Genomic DNA, 18977 nt, shown 5'->3' with positions numbered 1-18977 from the left:
CACTGGCATTTGTAATCGTTTTTATTTTAAAATAAATTTTAGCAAAGTCATGTATTTTAAAAATCTTAAGATTTCTATATTTATGTCTTTATTTAGTGGTTTCATTAGTGACAAAGGCTAAACTTTCTTGGAAAAATGTATTTTATGTAAACCATGTTTGCTATTAATTCATTTAGGGATAGAATATGTTCATTGTCTTCCAATGAAAGAAGGGGTTCCTTTCGCCGTAGTCGGGTTGACATTAGAAGCTTGCCATGCCCGGACTGTTACACCAACGCATTAGCATGTTAAAGCGATTTCATTGAGGAGCCTAGCTTTCTTAACTAGTAAGTACTGTACTTCCTTGGTTTTGGAGGGGGGGAGGTGTCTTTCGCTGGAAATCTCACCCCCTTCTACTTTGAAAATAACTGTGAAACCGGTTTAATTCGTCTGAAAGTTTAAAGTCTGAAAGTATGCTTGTTGACTCCGGTATCATGTTAGTTAAAGACTTCGATGCTTAAAATGTTTAGGGAGAAATGGAATACTGGTGTGTATGTTTTCTTTAATGTACCGAAACCAGCCATATACTGTATGTTTATGTTCCAAAATTAATACAGTTTATGGCCTTCACATGCATTACAATATGCTCCTATTCTTTTTATGCTCAGGTACTAAGATTTCCCTTCAGTGGAAAAATTCCATACAAATATTCAATACTTAAACAGGCACAGTAAAGACATTAAATATACATATACATACTGTATACAGTACAGTTTGCATACAGTAATATGTTTATGTTCCTAAATCAATCTCTCTTAATGAGCATGTGAAAGGCATGGTGAATTGATTATCAAAAATTACTGTACTTTGCATGATTGGAAACAAATGCGTGATTGCGAAATGCTGTGGTGTTACTTTTACAAAGACGGTCAATGAAAAAAATAATGTGGACCAGGGCAATACTTTGAGTTTACAGCTTGTCCGAGGTCATTCATTATTAATACTATTAGTAATATCTTCGTTAAAGACTGATGGCGACAGCTCAAACATGAGAGGTTGAGCTTTATTAGCTCCACCTTGCGGAAATTCCGGATACTATTATTTTTCTTGCGGTATTATAGGAGAATTTACGGTAACTCGCGGTAGACTGCGTAAAGTGCACCGCAAGTAATGCGGTATCTCCCGCTTGTTTTGAATGGCTGCATCTGTAACTCTCTTGTTCTAACATTACAAACCTGTACATAAAAAATTCATAAAAAATTAAACATTTTATCATTTTCTAAGAATACGTACTGTAGTAAGAACACAACTTGCTGTTATTGTAAAAATTAAAAGTTGTACTGATTTGATACCACTTGATAGTAATATCAATATGGAGTCGTGTAATTAAGCAGCTAAAATATGTCTGTTGTTTACTATGTTGTGACGAGGTTGTGTGGCTCTGCGGAAATTATTCTGCACACTGAAGAGATAGAGATGAGACACATTGTGTATCGCCTCTTACACTTGTAAAAACATTCAAATTTTAATGTGATACAGAAGATATTATTAATAATATTAATAACAAACAACCGTGGATAGGCTGTAAGCTCAAAGTATTACTGTAGTCCACATTCTTTGTAAACATCTGCACCAGTTTGACTCATTCACCCCTGATTGAAAAATGTTTTGCCTAACTTAAGCTGTCAAGCGGCGCGTTGGTGGTATTGCTTTGGCGTGTGACTCGCATGCTGGAGGTAGGGGCTTCAAACCCATATCCAGGATCGGTTTTCCTTTAACAAATAAACATTTCTTTGAAAAACTAAATTAGTAAATATTATGGACACTAAATTTTTGGTATTTCTAAATATTACAACATGTTAAAAAGTGATTCATTAATAACAACTAAAAATTTTAAACTGCTTGTATTATAAAATTGTATTTTGTTAGGGGTGATTTGTCACTGTTTTCACAACGTTCAATTTATGAAATGTCTATGCTTGAGACAGGGTGTTCCAGACCTCTGTTTAATTTCTGAAACTCCCTCTGCATTTTCTGTTTCCATACAGATAAGAATAAACTACATATGCAAATCTTTTCACAAGTGGAAAGATGTTCTGTGCTCAATAGCTTTTTTACGTCAGTATGCTTCATGTTACATCTTTAAGCATATTGTCCACCCCCAGTAAATTTCAAAAGTCACAAAATTACGAAACAGAAGAACGGCATAACGGTCGGCTCTGACTTTCCCATCTGTGCCGATGCACTGTACATACAATCTCTCATCCTTCTCTTGACTGAGGGGCAAGTTGGATATCTGGGAAAACTGTACGTGACATTGGCATCTGTGAATTCTGCTATGGCTGTGTAGATGGTGCTTCCTGAAGGGAAAGAGACAGTAGGGACAGTGCCAGTCAACTCCTGGGTAGAGGTGAGCAAAGAGGCCGGGATGAAGTATGCCGGTGTGCAAGGAGGTGGTGTGTGCTCTGCTGGGGGCGGAGGGCTGTGGAGATACACATTCCAACAGGTACAGCAACCTGCACGGCAGGGAGAGGCACTTTTCAGGAGATGAAGGTCTGTTCGGAGACAGCTGACCTAGCTTTTGACTGCCGGATCATACTTCCGGAAGAAGCAAGTAAATACTTTTCCAAAATAACCACAATAAGACTTTGATGCTTAAGATGTTTATGAAGAAAGTGGAAAACTGTTGTGTATTTTTATTTAAACTACCACTACCAGCCATATACAGTTTCATAATATATTTATATTCCTAAATTAATATCGTTTATGACGTTCAGATATGTTATGCTTCACTTATTTTTATGCTCAGCTACCAAAATTTCAATTTAGTTGTAAAATTCCATGTAAATATTCAATATTAAGCAGATTTAAACATGCACAGTAAAGAGATTAAATAAAGCAACCGTTTCACTAAAAACCAATGCACCACAAGTGCCACCTGTCAGTCATTTTGGCCAGCCAATCACATACTGTGGTATTCCTTGCTATTCTGCAAATAATTTTGAGCAATATGGGGTTTAAACACACATTTTGAATGGCTGCATCTGTAGAACATTGTTATGGCCCTTTTACTATATTGTTCTTGATCAATCTATATTTCTATGTACAGTAGATGTACTACATGTAAAAGAATGCTAAATATTCTGTGTATTTCTGATTAAAATATTAACATTACATTAAATGTTTATTATAATTATTTTAAGAGTAAAATACATATGATCGTCTGACTTGTATGTTTTAACGTACATTACCTTCCTTAATACCTTGCTGGAGAGCCATACTTCATGACCTTAGTTTAGACAGAATCATGGATCACTGCAAGTGCTTTGTTATAAATAGCAAGAATAATTGCTATTCTGTCAGTGCAGCTCACAGGACTGACTCTGGCCTTTCCCACCACCTCTCTAAATTGAAATGGACTTGAATTTTAAAAGTTTCTGTCAAATAAAATTGTAAATCTCTGTAGTCTGTGCAGTTATATATATATTCCACATTTTGTTGACATCTAGTTTGCAATCATGACACTTTCAGATAGGACTTCAGTGCAGAATTTACACAATCTGTGTGCGATTGTACACTTTGTAAATAACTTATTAAGGATTCTCAGTAAGTGTTCAATCCCTGTGCAATGACAGCCCAAAATAAGTTCCAGCATACCTGAACACTGACATTTCCAATGTCACCTTAGTTTACCTTAGACTTCAGAAGAAAACATTTTTTGTTTATACCTCCCATCACTACAGATATTTTTGATAAGAGAGCTATGTTTAAGAATCTTTGAAAAATAATTTCACTGTGAACATTTTCCAAATCTGTGTCACTGAAATGTTGTTTTTTATATGAATGCTTTTACTTTAGTTCGCAAAATAAAAAAAATGGTATTAATTAAATTATATAGTTAATTTCCTAAACATTTTAATTATTCCTACTTTTTTTGGACGCAACTGCACATTTACCAATATAAAATTAATAATAGCTATTATAGGTTTGAAAAAGATAAAAAATCCATCTTAGACATACTTTTGAAATTTAAATATAAAAAATATATAAATATAAATTTAACTGGATATCACAAATTGAGCAAAGCTTGGACTGGAGAAAGTACACAGAATTAAAAAAAGAACATACAAAGAATTAAGTAAATAGTCTGTTTTATGATAACATACTGTATATAAATTCATTAAAGCAAAAACTGATATAACCACTTATAAATACATTGCTTATTTCACAGCCAGAACGATATATACATATATCACTGTATAATGCACTGTATATCTCATTTTTGTAAGTGAATTGGAAATCACTAAACTCTGTGCTGTAGATTGCACTAAGTGAAATCAACAAATTATCACTACCTGTTACTAAACAACATTAGTAAATTAATTTGGGGCTAAGAAAAAAAATAATTAATGTTTTGTATTATGCTGTATTACATAAAATTATTTTTGTTACTGCTTTATAAATTAATTCTGAGTTTCTCTTCATTTTGTATTCATACTCTCAGTTTATTCATATACTGTACTTCAGATCATCACCAGCATCTACTTGTTAAGCCTCACTTTCTTATTAGATAAACAGCTTTTAATATATGTAAGTTTGTTGTGAAACTTTTTTTTTCTTAATGGGAACAAGTAATGCTTTGTTTAGCTGAGTCGATCGGTTTTAACCTAGTATAAACATTATGGACAAAGGGTTGCATCTGATGTGCCATCTATCACATTAATGGCTACAGTACTGAAATGTATGCACACGGAAACTAAAATTCCGTGGGAACACAACAAGTATAATGTGGATTTCAGATGTTATATGGGGTGTTTTTTACATTGTATAAATAGAGGGTCAACAGAACTCAGCCTTTGAACAGAAGATTTCAACATGCATGAAAGACCTGCGTCCAGTTTGTTCTTGGGTTGTCTGGAGTTTAGTATTTTAAGAACAAAAAAAAACATACATTGTAATTTGATCAATGTCTTCCAGATGTTTTTTATGATTTATTTGCTTTTTGTTTCGCACATTACATCCATCCATACATCTATTTTGTGGTTGTGTGGGAGCCAAAGCCCATCCCATCAAAGCAGAGGGCACAATGCAGGATACACCCTGGATTGGATGCCAGTCTGTTACAGGGTACACAGACACAGACATACAGTGCCTTGCGAAAGTATTCGGCCCCCTTGAACTTTTCAACCTTTTGCCACATTTCAGGCTTCAAACATAAAGATATAATTTTTTTATTTTATGTGAAGAATCACCAACAAGTGGGACACAATTGTGAAGTGGAACGAAATCTATTGGATTTTTGAAACTTTTTTAACTAATAAAAAAATGAAAAGTGGGGCGTGCAAAATTATTCGGCCCCCTTGCGTTAATACTTTGTAGAGCCACCTTTTGCTGCGATTACAGCTGCAAGTCGCTTGGGGTATGTCTCTATCAGTTTTGCACATCGAGAGACTGAAATTCTTGCCCATTCTTCCTTGCAAAACAGCTCGAGCTCAGTGAGGTTGGATGGAGAGCGTTTGTGAACAGCAGTTTTCAGCTCTTTCCACAGATTCTCGATTGGATTCAGGTCTGGACTTTGACTTGGCCATTCAAACACCTGGATACGTTTATTTGTGAACCATTCCTTTGTAGATTTTGCTGTATGTTTGGGATCATTGTCTTGTTGGAAGATAAATCTCCGTCCCAGTTTCAGGTCTTTTGCAGACTCCAACAGGTTTTCATCCAGAATGGTCCTGTATTTGGCTGCATCCATCTTCCCCTCAATTTTAACCATCTTCCCTGTCCCTGCTGAAGAAAAGCAGGCCCAAACCATGATGCTGCCACCACCATGTTTGACAGTGGGGATGGTGTGTTGAGGGTGATGAGCTGTGTTGCTTTTACGCCAAACATATCGTTTTGCATTGTGGCCAAAAAGTTCGATTTTGGTTTCATCTGACCAGAGCACCTTCTTCCACATGTTTGGGGTGTCTCCCAGGTGGCTTGTGGCAAACTTTAGACGACACTTTTTATGGATATCTTTGAGAAATGGCTTTCTTCTTGCCACTCTTCCATAAAGGCCAGATTTGTGCAGTGTAAGACTGATTGTTGTCCTATGGACAGACTCTCCCACCTCAGCTGTAGTTCTCTGCAGTTCATCCAGAGTGATCATGGGCCTCTTGGCTGCATCTCTGATCAGTCTTCTCCTTGTCTGAGCTGAAAGTTTAGAGGGACGGCCAGGTCTTGGTAGATTTGCAGTGGTCTGATACTCCTTCCATTTCAAGATGATCGCACAGTGCTCCTTGGGATGTTTGAAGCTTGGGAAATCTTTTTGTATCCAAATCCGGCTTTAAACTTCTCCACAACAGTATTACGGACCTGCCTGGTGTGTTCCTTGGTCTTCATGATGCTCTCTGCGCTTTCAACAGAACCTTGAGACTATCACAGAGCAGGTGCATTTATACAGAGACTTGATTACACACAGGTGGATTCTATTTATCACCATCAGTCATTTAGGACAACATTGGATCATTCAGAGATCCTCGCTGAACTTCTGGAGTGAGTTTGCTGCACTGAAAGTAAAGGGGCCGAATAATTTTGCACGCCCCACTTTTCATTTTTTTATTAGTTAAAAAAGTTTCAAAAATCCAATAGATTTCGTTCCACTTCACAATTGTGTCCCACTTGTTGGTGATTCTTCACATAAAATAAAAAATTTATATCTTTATGTTTGAAGCCTGAAATGTGGCAAAAGGTTGAAAAGTTCAAGGGGGCCGAATACTTTCGCAAGGCACTGTAAACACACATACGCATAACCACAATTTTACCATCATCCAATTAACCTAAATGAATATCTTTGGAATGTGGCAGGAAATCAGCGCACCCTAAGGAAACCCACATGAACATCTGCAAAATGTACAAACTCAATGCAGTTAACACCCTGGGAATTGAAATGCCTCTAATATGAAATACCTCCAACTTGTAACCAGAGGTAGCAGGATTGTAAAAACGGAGACATTATCTCTCATATAACCAACTCTGCAGTACAATGAATCGTGATATAGCAATCACATTTCACAGACTGGCAAGCAATTAGAGTAATCTGTATTAACAGGTGAACTTTTCCATTTTAGATATTTTCTTAATTTTACTAGGGTGCCATGTAAAGAAAGGCTGTATATTGAATAACTTTTTCAAGGTTTCCTTACTATTCTGAAAAAATGTGGTCGATTTCCGGTCGAGGGCATATGTTGTTTAAGAAAACTCGGTATACATCAGGTGTGAAGTCCTCTTGAGGAATGGAGTCATTCTGTAAAACAAGACATGAGAAAGATCTGATGAAAACAACATCGATCATTATACCATTATGCCTACAGTAACTTGTTCATATTTAACGTTCATTCTCTAAAAATATAATAAAGCAGTAGGCTCCAAAGCTGAAACGTTGTGTTTTCTTTCTTCTCTTTTCAGCGGGAATAAACCTATTACTTGTTCCTTAATCAAATCAAATCAATTACTGTGTTATACAGTATACTGTATGCAAAAAAATGCAAATATTTTCTTTCTTTCCTTAAACGAAATTGCTATAGTTAGGTCATCTGTGTTTAAGAAATCCACTTTGCTCTGAATTACTACAAGTATAATGCACAAAATCTTATACTTTAAAAAATCATTAATAGGTTAAAAAGGTATGCTTGGGGTATGCTTTGTGTTTTCAGAAAGCTGGTATAACTTCATGCAAATATACTTTAAACGATTGCATAATATGCACAAATGTCTACACATCTCCTTTGGGTGTCATCTATACAAAGGGATTAGCCTCATGATGATTCACTCCTAATTAATTGTACTAGAATCTCTTTGAGGCCTCCAAAAACAGACAATAGACTCCATTTCCTTATTAATTACTTTCACTGTGAGTTTTGTTCTTACAAGTTTTTGGTCTAGAAAGTTTACTAATTGGTAACAATTCCTCCAAGGATTGTCCAAACATATTGCAATGAACAGCTTATCAATGTATTCCTTCTCCTGTGACTGCAGGCTTCTCAAGTGATTTCACTTTTGTTATTACTTTCTGTGCATTGGAGTCCTCATGTTACCTCGTGGACCTTCCATCTTCTCAGTGCATCAATGCATCACACATTTGTGCATTTGTGTCAGAGAAAATAACTATTCCTCGTTCAAATACACTCAGGTGAATAAAATGTTTCAGGATCAATTTGGTCGCAATCTTCCTGAAGTATTCAAAATGTTAAATGAAGGTTGAACAATAGGGAAGTCGCTTTTGGAGAAATGACAAAACACAAAGCAGAAATTCCATATTTGGCTTACAATGTTTCAATTCAATCTGAAATTAGACAATTTCAAAAGTCTTATTCCAATGAATTCAAACCAACAGGATTGGATGATAAAAAAATGGTGCGTGGGTTGTCATCCATAACTAGACACAAGGGAGCTGTATATAATGTAATTTAAGTGGTTGGTACTTACATTTTGCCATATTACAATAATATAATATAAATGAACAAATGTCAGCCTGCAGCATGCTGCCTGGGAGCCTTTTGGCCAATATGGATATATACAGTACCTGTAGGCCATCATTAGTTTAAACTTAGTAAAAGTCAACAAAAGATGCATGGACATAGTATCCTGTTAGACATACTGTACACCCATAAAGATTTTTGCATTCATAAAGGTTTCTCCTATGTAGATTTGTCCAATTAAAATCATAAATATATCCTACCATATTTAAGCAACTTATTCAAAGCATATAAAAGCTGTTTTTTTATCAGAAGGTACACCTGAAGATAACGGAAGTTCAATAATTTTGTACACAGGCACCAATGACTTTAAAAGACTGGGGAGAAATGTAACAGAGGCAGCATGTGGAAGCATGTTATTGGAGAAAATAATCGAGTCTAAAATATTTCATACATATTATGTAAATTATAATAATACTCTGGGTACTGATGTCCTCGGGCTCTGGACTTTTCTTTGTCCCTCCTTGTAAAGGCACGTAAAGGCACGTAAAGGCACGTAAAGGCACATTTCACTGTGTGTAAGGAGTACCTCTGTGTTCAGATACACCACTCTTGATTTTTTTACAAAAACTATCTTAGCTCATTACATCTGCTTCTCAGCTGTATTAACATACATAACAAACATACAGAAAAATATTCATAACTTACAGTTAAAACAGTTTTTGTGCTGGACTAAAGATCTGAATGTCACAGATGAAGCTGTTTCCTGGGACAGTATTTGGGATAATATAAATTCTGTCTCCAAAACTCTTTGTCACTTAATGATCCACTTAATTTTTCTATACAGAGTATGTTTGAATTCTCATACATGACATTGTTTGAAAGTAGTTCCAAATTACCACTGTATGCTCTGTCCAGGGGTCACTGTGGGCACTTTTATATATGGTATATTTTGATCCACAGTTGGTAACGGTCTGTAAAGAGGTAGAATCTTCTTATTTCCATTATTCCAATATACAGTAGGGCTATATTCACCGTTTTCTGTTGATGCTCTTATTCACACTTAAAATAATAATCCAGATATAAATTTGCGCTTCCTGTAACAACATAGTCTTGTTGCATGGGATTTCTGCATTAATGCCAATTTATGCATCCATGAGAAGAGACCTGGAAAGAAGGTACCATTGAGAGTAAGGGGTGAGAGAGGAGGGTAATTATTTTCTTTCTGTGTGGAATTATGGATGATTGTTCACAAATAAAGTTTTTGTGACTGCCATGTGCATGGTTATACAGTACTTTAATCTCAGCTGTAAATTAATAATTACATTTTCCCCAGAAATATAACACAAACACATGTGAATTGCAACTACAATAAAAATGTAATGTTAAGTATGAAGGTCTGCAAGTCGAGACAAGTTTATGCAAGTTTTAAAGCCACATTATATTATAAAAACCTGTAGCCTTATTTTGAGGTATTTAGCAGCAACGAATGAAGAATATTCTCAAACAGTATATGTCATCATGCCAGACTTGTACATACTGAATCAGAACAGTCAGAAACGATTATAATAGTACAGTGAGGAGAAAGGCTTTGACAGCCTTTAAATAAAATAATTTAATTGTAATAAAACCCATTGATTAAGCATATAAAGTATAACAGACTCATTCATTGACAGAAAAAGAAAAATGAGATAGTCCGTAAAATGAAATTCATTTAATTCCTTATGACCTTGCACTCAAACATAAAATAGAATTTGATTGTTGGATGAGGATTTTAGGGAGAATGTTTTTTTTTTAAAATAAGTTCCAATCCAATTATGCATTAACACAAATCTTGTCAGTCGTTCTGGCAGATTTTTTTTGCCAGGCTTTGACTCATTGACTAAGCTCCTCTGACAATACCTTGAGTATTACTAGGTTGTTAAAAATAACTCTTTTGAGATACAAGGAATGTTTTAATAGTACTGTAGTGCTTTCAGAGGAAGGAGACTATGTTTGGGCTACAAAAGAGAAAGTGAAATGTCTGAAGTATGTCCTATATGTGTTAAACTTAAAAAGAGATGTTTCTACTGATACAAAAAAGCTCCAGTTAATTAAATATTTTCTTTCATCCTTACGTCCCCTGGCAGGCCCTGTTTTGGGGTGTTTGAGATAAGCATGTAAAAATGTGAAATCATTGTAATTTGGTGATTATTATACTGGTGATCTACAACAGTATTTCTCAATCTTTTCCAATCAACAAAAAACTTACATAAATGTAAAAACTTGGTGACACACCACCCCCCTCTCCACACACATAAATACATATAAATAAACACATTAATTAAAACTTAAATGAGTTTAGTGAATTTGCCTTGAAGTGCATGCGTATCATATCTGGCAGGAATTGATGCCGGCCGAATGCGGAGCTCCTGTTCATCCACTCTCCATCTCTGCCATCATACCAACATGTTAAAAACATACTCTTTCCTTTCATTTGGTGACATTTGATGTGGACTTAAAATGACCAACTGAATTAATCAACTTTGAACTTTCAGTCAGCTACTGTTATTTACTTTATTGTTTTCCACTTTTGTCCATTAACTTCTATCTCTCTTAATTCAACCCTGTCATCCAAATTATTATGTGAATGATTTCCATCTAGGTTACATGGGGAATTCAATTTCCTAGCAATATCTCTTTAAACTTGCATTCAGCCAATTACTGTATGTTTCTCAATTAAAAACATTAAATGTTTTCCAAATATGAAACAAGGCAAACCGCTTCTCACTTACACTCACAGGCACCGTTAGTACTATCAGCACCACAAAGGTGCAGGAGTTGCTGATCACTATTCTCAGAGCCAAAAGAATCCCAAAGCTATTCTACATTTTAACAATTAATACACATTTAAACCCATCACAAAGTTAATTTGCTACTTGAAAACTCTTCTTAAGAATACATTTCCCATTACTTTACAGATACAGCCATTCAAAAAACGTGCGAGGTATGCTGCACTAAAACACGGTGGACGATCTGCAACGAACTGAAAAGTACTGCATGTTTTTTTTTTAAATAGGGTGAAATACCTTGCAATACCACCAGGTGGAGCTGGGCTTAGCTGAGGTTAGCATCTCATGTGCAGCATGTGGGCTGTTGGAGGAAAACGCCTTGTTTCGAATCTCGGTCAATGCTGAGGGACAATCTTTTGCCTATTACAGAATTTAAACTGTTAAGACTTTTAATAATTTTAATTTGAATAAGAATTATATTATTAATATAATTATATTTCCAGAGGACGCTGATTGGACCCAACAGCCGGTTGCTGTTCTTTTGTGTCCACAGGAGATCTGAATCCACATAGATTGGATGAGTATTCAACATTCTGCGTTACAGCTCAAGAATTCAATTGTTACCTCAACCCCAGTTGATGTCAATTTAATTCCTATGAGTGACGCACTTGGTTTTGAGTAGTGTAGAAGTAGTAATCAAAGTTTATTAACGAAACGGTATAAATGAATGGTATACTGAATGTATGTTTCTCTTGGTTTGTAGAGAATTAGCTCACTGATGGTTTTATGTGGAGGCTGTGAACATTTTCACAAGTCGTGGTCTTTAAAATGCATTTGGTTGAAGGCTTTCTGTGTTTCCCTTGCGAAGATATGAACAAAAGAATATTCGAGTGTGGTAAAAAAATGGCTTAAAAACGACATAGTGAAGGCTGTGAAAACAGTCACAATGTACTTTGTACACACAGCAAGTGTTTTCGTAACTCTAGGAGGTTTCGTGAAAAATCTACAGGCGTGTCAAAATCATTTTCAAACTTCAAGCTAACTTTACCCCAGTGTGGGCACCGCATTGTGATTGTCTCAATCACACGCTAATTCGTTTTACACCACGGGAAGACAGTAAATTGTGATTTTACTGTATCTGTACGGAATGTGTGTTGCGTTTTCAAAATTAAAGTGTTTCAAATGTATAATTAAATTTTTTTAAAAATTGGCAGCTTACTCAAAGATTCTAAGATTAAAGATTAAGAGTTGTTAAACCGGTTTTAATTTTTCGGCACAGCCAGCTAGAGCACCACAATTCACACCACATCACAGATCACAGATCAGTCCTAGTGTATGAGATATTGCTGTTTGATCGTTGATCTGTGCTTTAATAGAGAGCTTATCTCTATTAATATAACTATCGAGTGGTATTAAATGTAACTTTTTTGTATAAATGACACTTTTCTAAAATTTATTTAAAAAATAAAAACAATTACTCTAATCTTTCCATGTTTGATCCCATGAGGAAGTAAAATACGCTCCTGCTTTGTTTAACGATAGTACAGATGCAGCCATTCAAAGTGCGCGGTACAGACACGTACCGGAGGTAATTGGCTACGGCCTCGCGCAAAATACCGCGGTACGTGATTGGTTGACCGACAGGGGCACTCGTTGGTCGGTCGTAGAAAGATTTAAATGTCTTTACTGTGCCCGTTTTAGTATTGAATATTTATATGGAATTTTACCACTGAAGGGAAATCTTAGTAGCTGAGCATAAAAAGAATAGGAGCATACTGTAACGCGTGTGAAGGCCATAAACAATATTAATTTTGGAACATAAACATACAATATATGGCTGGTCTCGGTACTTTAAAGAAAACATACACACCAGTATTCCATTTCTCCCTAAACATTTTAAGCATCGAAGTCTTTAACTAATGTGATACCGGAGTCAACAAGCATACTTTTAGAATTTGATTAAAAGGGAATATAATATGGAATCGCGTATCTAAAGAAATTAATAACGATATAATTCTATTCATGTGCCGCAACACAAGAATAGTACACGCTGTACGATGTCTGTTGATAATGTTTGTAGGTCTTTTTCAACACTCCTCATGTGACCTTGCCGGTGGCGCTGTGGGTTAGGTTCCTGATTCCTAAATCACATGTTCGAATCTGGCCGAAGCCATGACTTTTTTTTTACCAAACATTTCTTTGAAAAAATAAAACATTTCCCTGGGTCAGAGATTAAATAAAACTTCACTAACACCAAACAAATTAATATTTCTAAATATCACAACATGATCGAATTTAAGTCATTTTAATAACAATGAATAGTCACCTATGGGTTACAATATAAACATTTATATTGATTTAAATCGCGTTAAAATCGCCTTTATTTAAAACCCATAAATAAAGCTGATACTGTTTAGACCTTTAATTATTTAAAACTGTATCACAGCAGCACAATGCACAATGCAATGTAAATCGCTATCTTTGTTTTCTGCGTAATAATGTTCACCTCTCTGTCCAGCAAATTAACAATAGTAATAATAATGAACTTTATTGTATATGGCGCCTTTAAAGGTGGCTTCTCAAAGTGCTTTACAGGATAAATACAATAACAACAATACCGTTAGGCTGGGCAAACGATTTTTTTTAAAAGAAATAATGATATATAATGTGTTCCGGCTTAGACATTAACGAAGAGCATAACGAAGGTCATAAAGGTCATAAACGATATTAATTTTGGAACATCAACATATTATGTAAACTGTATGTTGCTGTTACTGGTATTTTAAAGAAAAAATACTGGTTCGGTACAATGATTCAGGCATTCACATGATTCAGGCATTCAGAAGGACAACAGAGCTTTCACTGGCTCAAAAAGATAAAAAGAATAACGGACACAGCGCGAGCCTGCATTCTCTCCTCAGCTTTAAATAAAACTTCACTCGCACCAAACAAATTACCACACACTGAACACTGAACATGTTAACCCAAATATTTCTCATAATACTTTTATGGTACATTACTTTGCTAAAATGTATTTAAAAATAAAAACGATTACAAACGCCAGCAGAGAGAGAGACACACACACAGTTCTTCATTGTCAGAAAGTAATTGTTTTTTACTTTATCAGCACCCAGACAAACGCAAATGCCTTATTAATTAAATGCTTTTATTCATTCTTAATCAAACTCACAAGTTGTCATCTGCTGTTGAAGCTCTGTGAGACTAATCTCACACATGGCTAGACTTGACTTGGCTCTGGCTTTCCCATCTATACCGATGCACTGCAAGTACAACCCCCCTCTCTGCGGGAGTGCTGGCTGTAACGAATTAAACCGGTTTCACAGGTATTTTCAAAGTAGAAGGGGGCGAGATTTCCAGCGAAAGACACCTCCCCCCCTCCAAAACCCAGTAAGTACAGTACTTACTAGTTAAGAAAGCTAGGCTCCTCAATGAAATCGCTTTAACATGCTAATCCGTTGGTGTAACAGTCCGGGCGTGGCAAACTTCTAATGTCTCCCGACTACGGCGAAAGGAACCCTTCTTTCATTGGAAGACAATTAACATATTCTACCCGTACATGAGAATATAATGCTGGCGCGTGGGCGCGGTGGGATGCTGTATCAGCTGTCAATTGAGTGTCCATAATATTGCAGTAAGTGAAAAGACCACTGGCATTCTTCCTCCCCCTACATTCTCAGAGTAGAATGGAATTTTCCTTTGACAAAACAAGGCTCGCCAGATAATGTGTTTCGCCAGAAACTGTTTTTCTAGCTTTTAAAGTCGTGCGATGTGTAAGCAGGAACACATCATTATATCTTACATATGAAAAATACATAATATAGCTCCCAAACAAACGCAAATGTGTTTTTAATAAAATGCTTTTATTCACTCATAATCTGACAATTTCAGGAAGGACTAAGGAAATTGTAATCTGTTGTTGAAGCTCTGTGAACTCGGTGACTTTGAGACCACTTGTTATCCCAAGTTGTTTGAATCGCCACAATTCAAATAGAGAAAAAAGAGCTGACTGACAAGATTTAAGATGTGGCTGTCAATGTTGGATTAAAAAAAAACACGTTGCCCGACGTTAGTTGCATTGCTTGAAAAATAATTTTATTTCGAGAGACTGGATAAGTAATTAAAGTGTTTTTTTTTAACTTCCTGAAAGACAAGTAATAATTTAACAATCTGTGCAAACGTTTTTTTATGATATGTCGCTGTTGTGAATGTCTGTGGAGTGTATCTTATTTGCCTGTCTGTTCTGGCTGTGCTCTCTCGCTCGCCCTCCCCCCCTCTCTTTCAATTCAATTCAAGGTGCTTTATTAGCATGACAGATGGGTACAATCAGTATTGGGTATTTACTTTGTAATCTGTATTGCTTTGAGATGCCACTTTTAAATGTGATATATAAAATCAAGGCTTTAACTTGCTTTAACTTGCTTTAACTCTGCAAGTCTGAGTTCTTGTGTCCATCCTATCCGAGCCCGAAAGTATTACAATATGCATCTTTATAGCAGGTGGTGTACAGCTTTTTAGTATAGATTACACTTTTCTAAAATGTATTTAAAAAATAAAAATGATTACAATCTGGGATCATTTGATCCCAAGATCCCAAGAAAAATGAATCTAAACGGGGAGAAAGCTATGCTGAAAGTTTATTAAAATACTTAGAAGACTACACAGCCGAATTTATGTTGCATTTGTCTGATTGTGAGGCAAAACAGCCCTACCCAGCCCTGTCGCAGTACACGAATATAATCATATCGCTATTCATTTCTTTAAATACGCGATTCCATATTATATTAGCAGAAAAGCTTAAAAGTACCACTTTTTTACACGCTATTTCACCTGTTAGTTAAAGACTTTGATGCTTAAAATGTTTAGGGAGAAATGGAATACCGGTGTGTATTTTTTCTTTAAAGTACCGATTCCTGGAATCTGACTGGCTGACACCCTTCTGAAGTGGTTCCATAATATCTGGTATACGGAAAATAAAGCGTTGATGAAAAAGCCTGGATTCTCATGTATCTGATACAAGTATCTTTTAATACAGTCTTTGATGTGGTCTTGAGGATCCTTGTGATATTTTGACCACTGGTTGAATGATAAGTGTCGTAGTTTAAATAATTTTCGTAGTTAGAAATTATGAAACGCTCTGTTAAAAGCAAGGGAGTTTTTATGTCTGTTGCAGTAAAAGAAAATGCCTGACAAAGTAGGGCTTGTACAAATGTGCTAAAGAAATTAGCAAAAAAAGTCATTCCTTTATCGTATTGGCTAGCTATGTCCTGTCCTCATTAGTTAGATCCACTAAATGCTGTGGTGTTTGTCAAAGAAAAAAACTAAAAGTATTTTCATTTAAAATGATGGTTTGAAAGAATGTGGACCAGCGGAATACTTTGAGTTTACAGCTTTTCCAAAGTCATTCATTATTAATACTATTAGGAATATCTTCGGTAAAGGCTTTGATGCATAAATATTTCTGATAAAGGTAGGTTGTGTACTTTTGTCCAACTGAGCAATCTTGCTTTCATAAAATATACCAACTTTTTAATGACTGATGATTAACATGCTGTAATACACAGTTTAAATGTAAAAGCTCAAATGCTGTACATGAGAGGTTAAGCTTTATTGGCTCCTCCTGGTGGTTTTACAAGGTGATTCCAGAACTTTCCGGCATGACGTCAAATGATGCGATACACCGTGTGATACTGCGTGATACTGCGTTTTGATGCGACACGCCCACCGGGGTATACCGCGAAATACCCCACCCATTTTGAATGGCTGCATCTGTAAGAAAAATAAATCTAAATAGTGAGAAAGCTATGCTTAAAGTGAATTAAGAGACTTAGAATGCAAAAATAATTATTTACATTACATTGTCATATTGTGAATTACTAAAGGCATTTAATTAAACACGTATTTGTGATTTAAATCAAAATGGGGAAAACGGGGTTAGACATGCAATACACTTCCTCGTGATCATCTTAGAATCGTTGAGTAAGCTGCAAGTTTATTTTATACATAGCATTCAGAAATACAATCAAGAATAGTTTTGTGGTGTATGCATAGATTAAACTTTTCTAAAATGTATAACAAAATTAAAGACGATTAAAATCTGTAATCTGTAATCTTTCCACGGCTAATGTCATTAGAAAGTACAATAAGTTCCTGCTTTCTCTAATGATGGTATTAAAAAAGAAACCTGTGCTTAATGATAATTAAGGGACTTAGAAGTCAAAGAAAATGATTTACGTTGTTTAATTTTAAACACTAAGTTATGAACGCAGAAGCAATTGGTGCTTTACAGCCATTGTGCAATACTGAGCTCCGTGCTTCCTCCTTCCCGGTGCTACCTCCCCGTCTGACACAGCGCAGTGGGCAGAAAGCTGTTTTCAGAGCTTCTGGGGAAAAAAGACCTGCTGATCTGTTCTACATACCAGGAAGACAACAGAATATGTTTTTTTCTATTCGAAATGTGTGTTGTTTTTATGAAATTCGTGTATTTTAAATGTTTAATTAAGAAGTAAAAACCTTACAGCGTAGACAGAGATTCTAAACTGATCACAAGGAAGAAAAATCACCAGTTTGTCGCTCATAAAAAGTGGTTATTAACTATCAAAACATGTTTTTATAGCTTTTAAAGTCGTTCAATGTCTAAGTAGGAACATATCATTATATCTCGTGTTTGATTTATTTATTTTGATTGTTTGCCCAGCCTAATTTTAACTTTTCGCAGCCTGTACATAAAACTATATACACAATACTGCTGACAGCAAGAAAATTCCTATTCTTTACTCAGCAGCTTATTAAAAACAGCACCCATGGTGTTCAAACCAATTTTTTTTACACAGAAGACTGACAGCTTCGCGCTGTATATCTGTTTTTCTAAGAAAAAATGTGTCTGTGGGGGAAGGTGGAGTGTCTTTCACTGGAAGACTCACCCTATTCTACTTTGAAAATACCTGTGAAACAAGTTTAATTAGGCACAGGCAGCACTCCTGTAGAGAGAGTTGAAAACCGCGCAGCGCCAGGCAAATGCACAACATTAATGTTGGGCTTTTGTTCGGGGTCACATGGATTTGCGCCCTACAACCTGCGGTATCGCTGTGTACATACAGTACAAACATGTTGTGATATTTAGAAATTTAAAAAATGTCAATATACTGTAGTGTCCGTAATATTTGCTATTTTAGTTTTTCAAAGAAATGTTTATTTGTTAAAAGAAAACTCATTGCTGGATTTGTACACCCAACCTCACACTTATAAATCAGTCACTTAAGCTGTCACGCCACAGCAATACACATATCAATACAGAAATAGTTATACGATTATTAATTTATTTAGATACACTAATCCATATTATATTCATTATTAATCCAATTCTAAAAGTATACTTTTGTTTAATCCGATAACGAGCGTATTCGCAGAAAAGGTTAAAACGATAATTTTTTCACAAAGTATATAGACGTACAGTAATATGGTCAGAAGGAACATGTAAAAACGTTTCGAAATAACCACATGTAAGACTTTGATGCTTAAAATGTTTAGGGAGAAATGGAATACTGGTGTGTATTTTGTCTTTAAAATACTAAGACCAGCCATATACAGTACAGTTTACATAGAGTTACATGTTTATATTCCTAAATTAATATCTTTTATGAGCATGTGAAAGGCATGGTGAATCGGAGATTCTCAAGACTTTGTATAATTGGAAACGAATGTGTGATCGGATCAACGAAATGCTGTGGTGTTACTTTTTGTCAATGAAAAA

At 35.5% G+C, this 18977-nt stretch overlaps 1 protein-coding gene across 3 annotated transcripts in view; it reads right to left on the bottom strand.

The window, feature by feature from the left end:
- plcb1 (phospholipase C beta 1) overlaps positions 1 to 18977 on the bottom strand; it is a 385213-nt gene that overhangs the window by 127985 nt on the left and 238251 nt on the right. For all 3 annotated transcript variants that reach the window (XM_069178667.1, XM_069178666.1, XM_069178665.1), the window contains exon 8: positions 7164 to 7264. In XM_069178667.1, the coding sequence (XP_069034768.1) occupies positions 7164 to 7264 (101 nt within the window). The remainder of the gene's footprint in view (positions 1 to 7163; positions 7265 to 18977) is intronic.

This window comes from Lepisosteus oculatus, chromosome 2, assembly GCF_040954835.1.
Source record: "Lepisosteus oculatus isolate fLepOcu1 chromosome 2, fLepOcu1.hap2, whole genome shotgun sequence".
Lineage (NCBI taxonomy): Eukaryota > Metazoa > Chordata > Actinopteri > Semionotiformes > Lepisosteidae > Lepisosteus > Lepisosteus oculatus.
This window is presented reverse-complemented; position numbering and strand designations above follow the sequence as displayed.